The sequence below is a fragment of the Loxodonta africana genome, chromosome 3, assembly GCF_030014295.1.
Source record: "Loxodonta africana isolate mLoxAfr1 chromosome 3, mLoxAfr1.hap2, whole genome shotgun sequence".
NCBI classification, from domain to species: Eukaryota; Metazoa; Chordata; class Mammalia; order Proboscidea; family Elephantidae; genus Loxodonta; species Loxodonta africana.
The window spans coordinates 18,898,390-18,902,354 of record NC_087344.1 but is presented as its reverse complement, the minus strand read 5'-3'; the positions used below and the strand labels follow the sequence as shown (position 1 = coordinate 18,902,354).

The following is a 3,965-nucleotide window of genomic DNA, read 5'->3' as shown; positions in this document are numbered from 1 at the left end:
TTGCGCTGCCCTGGGATCAGAATGACACTAAAAGTGAGTGATTAATGAGGAGCTTTTTTGGCTATTTATCCCCCAGAGAGACAGAGAACGCAAATAGTATGCCTATGAACACCTCACTCAACAGCCCTCCCCCAGTCAGGAAGCAGTGCCACTGAGACTCCGCCCACAGTTGATCCTCATATGGAGGAGCCTTGTCCCTCACTTGTCCCTCCGCCTTTCCTGAGGACACATCTTCTACATTCAGGGAAGATGTCAAGCATCATTCCTCAGTGATACCAGCCAGGTAACCTGTCGTTCCTTAGTTAATGTTTAAAAATGAAGACAGGTGTTTCACTACAGGTTCATCCAGGGGAAGCTGTGAAGAGAGTACATGCGTGAAATGATTTGAACCAAGTCTGCCAATAACTCATACCTAACCGTCTTCCATCTCCCTTACATGTTTCCTTATATCTTTGCACCAATATCAGGGAACTTTTATTCTACCAGTCTTTTAATTGTCTTTACAATGGCATGGACCATTTTCCTCCTGAGCAGAAATCTGCCCCTTCTTATACAGCATGACTTTAAAAATTCTCTATCATTTAGTTGCATTCTTGTGATGGTGAACGATGAGGGTTATCAGCTTCCCCTTAAGTTTCCATTCCTGGTTCTTAACACAAATTTTTAGTATCTCTGTGGCCTGGTACTAGTCTCTGGAGGAAGAGGTAGAGCCTGAGGCAAACTCTTCAGGCTGCCTCCGTAGTCTACTTGTTTCTCTTTAAAATTACCAAACATTTAAAATGCTCGTAACAGCACAGATGTTGTTGTTATGTGCCATTGAGTTAATTCTGACTCATAGTCCTATAGGACAGAGTAGAATGGCTCCATAGGGTTTCCAACGAGAAGCTGGTGGATTCAAACTGCCGACATTTGGGTTAGTGGCCAAGGTCTTAACCACAGCACAACCAGGGCTCCAACAGCACAGAGAGTGTAATTAAAAAAAAAATATATATATAGCACCTTACCCTTTTCTTATTAAATAAATGTTTACGCCCAGCTACATCAGCTTCTGGTCTTTTTTTTAAATTAAATGAATTAATAATGGGCATACAGAAGATACCCCCTCTGTATTTCCCACCATTCCTCTCTTACCTTTCCCCCAGATGGCATTTGTTTCTGGTGCTGCTGCTTTTGGTCTAGGGCGCATACATTTGATTGTCTTGTCACACCATTTTTTCCATCAGATACATCAACAATATGGAAACTAGAAACCAAACAAGTGTTTCCGAATTCCTTCTCTTGGGACTAACAGAGGATCTGGAACTGCAGTTCCTCCTCTTTATCCTGTTTTTGTCCATATACCTGGTCACTGTCTTTGGAAACCTGCTTATCATTCTGGCTGTTGGGTCTGACTCCCACCTCCACACTCCCATGTACTTCTTTCTTTCCAATCTCTCCTTCGCTGACATCTGTTTCAGCAAAACCACGATCCCAAAGATGTTGGTGAACCTCAAAGCACAGAATCAGAGCTGCCTCACCCAGGTCTGCTTTGTCCTGGTTTTTGCTGCTTTGGAAAATTTTCTTCTTGCAGCAATGGCTTATGACCGCTATGCGGCCATTTGTCACCCACTGAGGTACACGGTCATCATGAACCCCCGCCTTTGTGGCCTGCTGACTCTACTCTCTCTGTTCATTAGCACTGAGGATGCCCTGATCCACAGCCTGTTGGTGTTGCGCCTGTCTTTCTGTATAGACCCGGAAATCCCCTACATCTTCTGTGAAGTTATTCAGGTCATCAAGGTTGCGTGCTCTGATACCCTCATCAATAACATCTTCATATATTTTGCAGCTAGCATGTTGGCTGGCATTCCTCTGTTTGGGATTATTTTCTCTTATACCCAAATTGTGTCCTCCATTTTGAAAATGCCATCAGCTGGTGGAAAGCATAAAGCTTTTTCTACCTGTGGATCTCACCTGTCAGTTGTTTTCTTATTTTATGGGACAGCTTTTGGTGCATATATTAGTGCTGCATTTATCCACTCATCCAGAAAGACTGCAGTTGTGTCAATGATGTACACTATGGTCGCTCCCATGATGAACCCCTTCGTCTATAGCCTGAGAAACAAGGACATGAAGGGATCCTTGAGGAAACTGGTCAGGAGCATATCTGCTTTTCATTGATTATATTACCTCATTTGGACTTGGGTTTTTAGATTTTGTCAAAGTAAAAGAATGCTCATGAGGTGGGATACTTGACTCTTCCATCTCTGTGTTTGTCTAAAAGGACTAGACAACATAATGGCTAAATGCAATTCGATTTGGTGTTTAAACCTGACTTTGCTTCTTGTGTACTGTGTGATGCTTGATAAATAATTTCAACTCTCTAAACTCAGTTTCTTTAGTCAGGGTCTATAGAATCAGAGCCTGAGCCAGGGTTCTTTATTAACTGATTTGGGGGGAACATTCTTAGAATTTAAAAAGCAGGAAAAGGTGGATAGGGTAAGTAAAGAATGTAGGCAAATCTGTAGGCATAGCTAGAGACTAGCTTCAGCCTGATCCCATGAATAGAGCCATGAGAATGGAAACCCAGTTAATCCCAATGACAGTCAAGGGAGCTGAATTTTTGTGTCAATATAGTTCTTACCAATACACGTCACTGGTAAACTATATGTGTTTAAGATAACATCGGCATCCACCATGCTCCATTTTATTGTCTATTGTTGTTGTTCATTTTATATGCTGCTAAGTTAGCCATCAACTCATGACACAACAGGATCATACCATTATTATCCATAGTGTCTTTTTTGGCCGATTTTTTATGAGCAGATTACAAGGCCTTTCTTCCTTGTTTATCTTAGTTGGAAGCTTTGCTGAAAAATTTTCAGTTTCACTGCAACACACAAGTCTCCAGTAACAATGCCTGAGGTGCATTGGCCAAAAATCAAGCATGGATCTTTCACATGGAAGGCGAGAATTCTACCACTGAACCACCGCTGTTCCCCTTCATAATCTATAAAATTGGCATAATTAGATTATCTCAGTGGTTTCTAATGATTGTGATATAATTAAACCTTATCAGTGAGGAAGCCATCAGTTGTAATTAGAAAATATAAACACTGACTTTAATATGCTCCCACAATAAAGAGCATTATCTTTCATTATAAAGACTTCAGAGTTAAGAAATGTACTGGAACATTACAGTAGGGATTCATTCATTCCCCTTGAGATGGTTTCACCTAGCAATGGTTCCCCTCATGGTGACAAATGGCTGCAACAGTCAGGTATCATATCCACACGTGATACTCAGAGCCACAAAACTGACCATTTGTCCCTGAACCTATTGTTGATAGTAGATCTATTGTTAATAGACCTTTCCATACAGAAGATGTCTCCTCCCATCTCATCACTGAGAATAGCATCATATATCTCTTCTTAATCAAATTTCTGTTTGGGGAACAAATAATTACTATGAGAGCCTTAGCCTGTTGGAAGGATAACCCCTGTAACTATTACAAGCATTTAATACAATGCCTGGCATATAACATTCAATAAAATTTAACTAAGACACATGTGTTCCATATGTTGCCATTATTTATAAGGCTTGTTATTTCTTGCTCTCACATATTTCTACACCTTACCTCAGAAGTTTTGCAGGTTTACATTTATCATAATATCCATCAGCAGCTTTTACTTGTCTTAGTAATATAATGAAATGATAAATTATTGAATAAGCAGGGAAAAGGGAAATAATGTTTCTGAAACCTTATTTGCTTTGATTCCTTCTCACTGATGTATTGATAAGAGTGTATGGAAGCTTTTAGTTTTCTCCTTACTTACCTTATTTTGCAATTTTTCTTTGTCATCTCTAGTGGAGTCATTGTTTGATACAGTAGAGCCAATACAAAGAAATACAGTTGAGTAAAATTAATTAAATCATTGAAGTCATAGTGGGCTGGCCATACTATTAGGGATCTCATATAAAACTT

The 3,965-nt window shown here is 40.0% G+C and overlaps 1 protein-coding gene across 1 annotated transcript; it reads left to right on the top strand.

Moving 5' to 3' along the window:
* Positions 1–866: 866 nt before the first annotated feature.
* Positions 867–3,632, top strand: LOC135230633 (olfactory receptor 7G2-like). The gene has a single exon (XM_064280570.1). The coding sequence runs from the start codon at positions 1,237–1,239 to the stop codon at positions 2,158–2,160; it is 924 nt and encodes a 307-aa protein (XP_064136640.1). The 5' UTR covers positions 867–1,236; the 3' UTR covers positions 2,161–3,632.
* Positions 3,633–3,965: the final 333 nt, after the last annotated feature.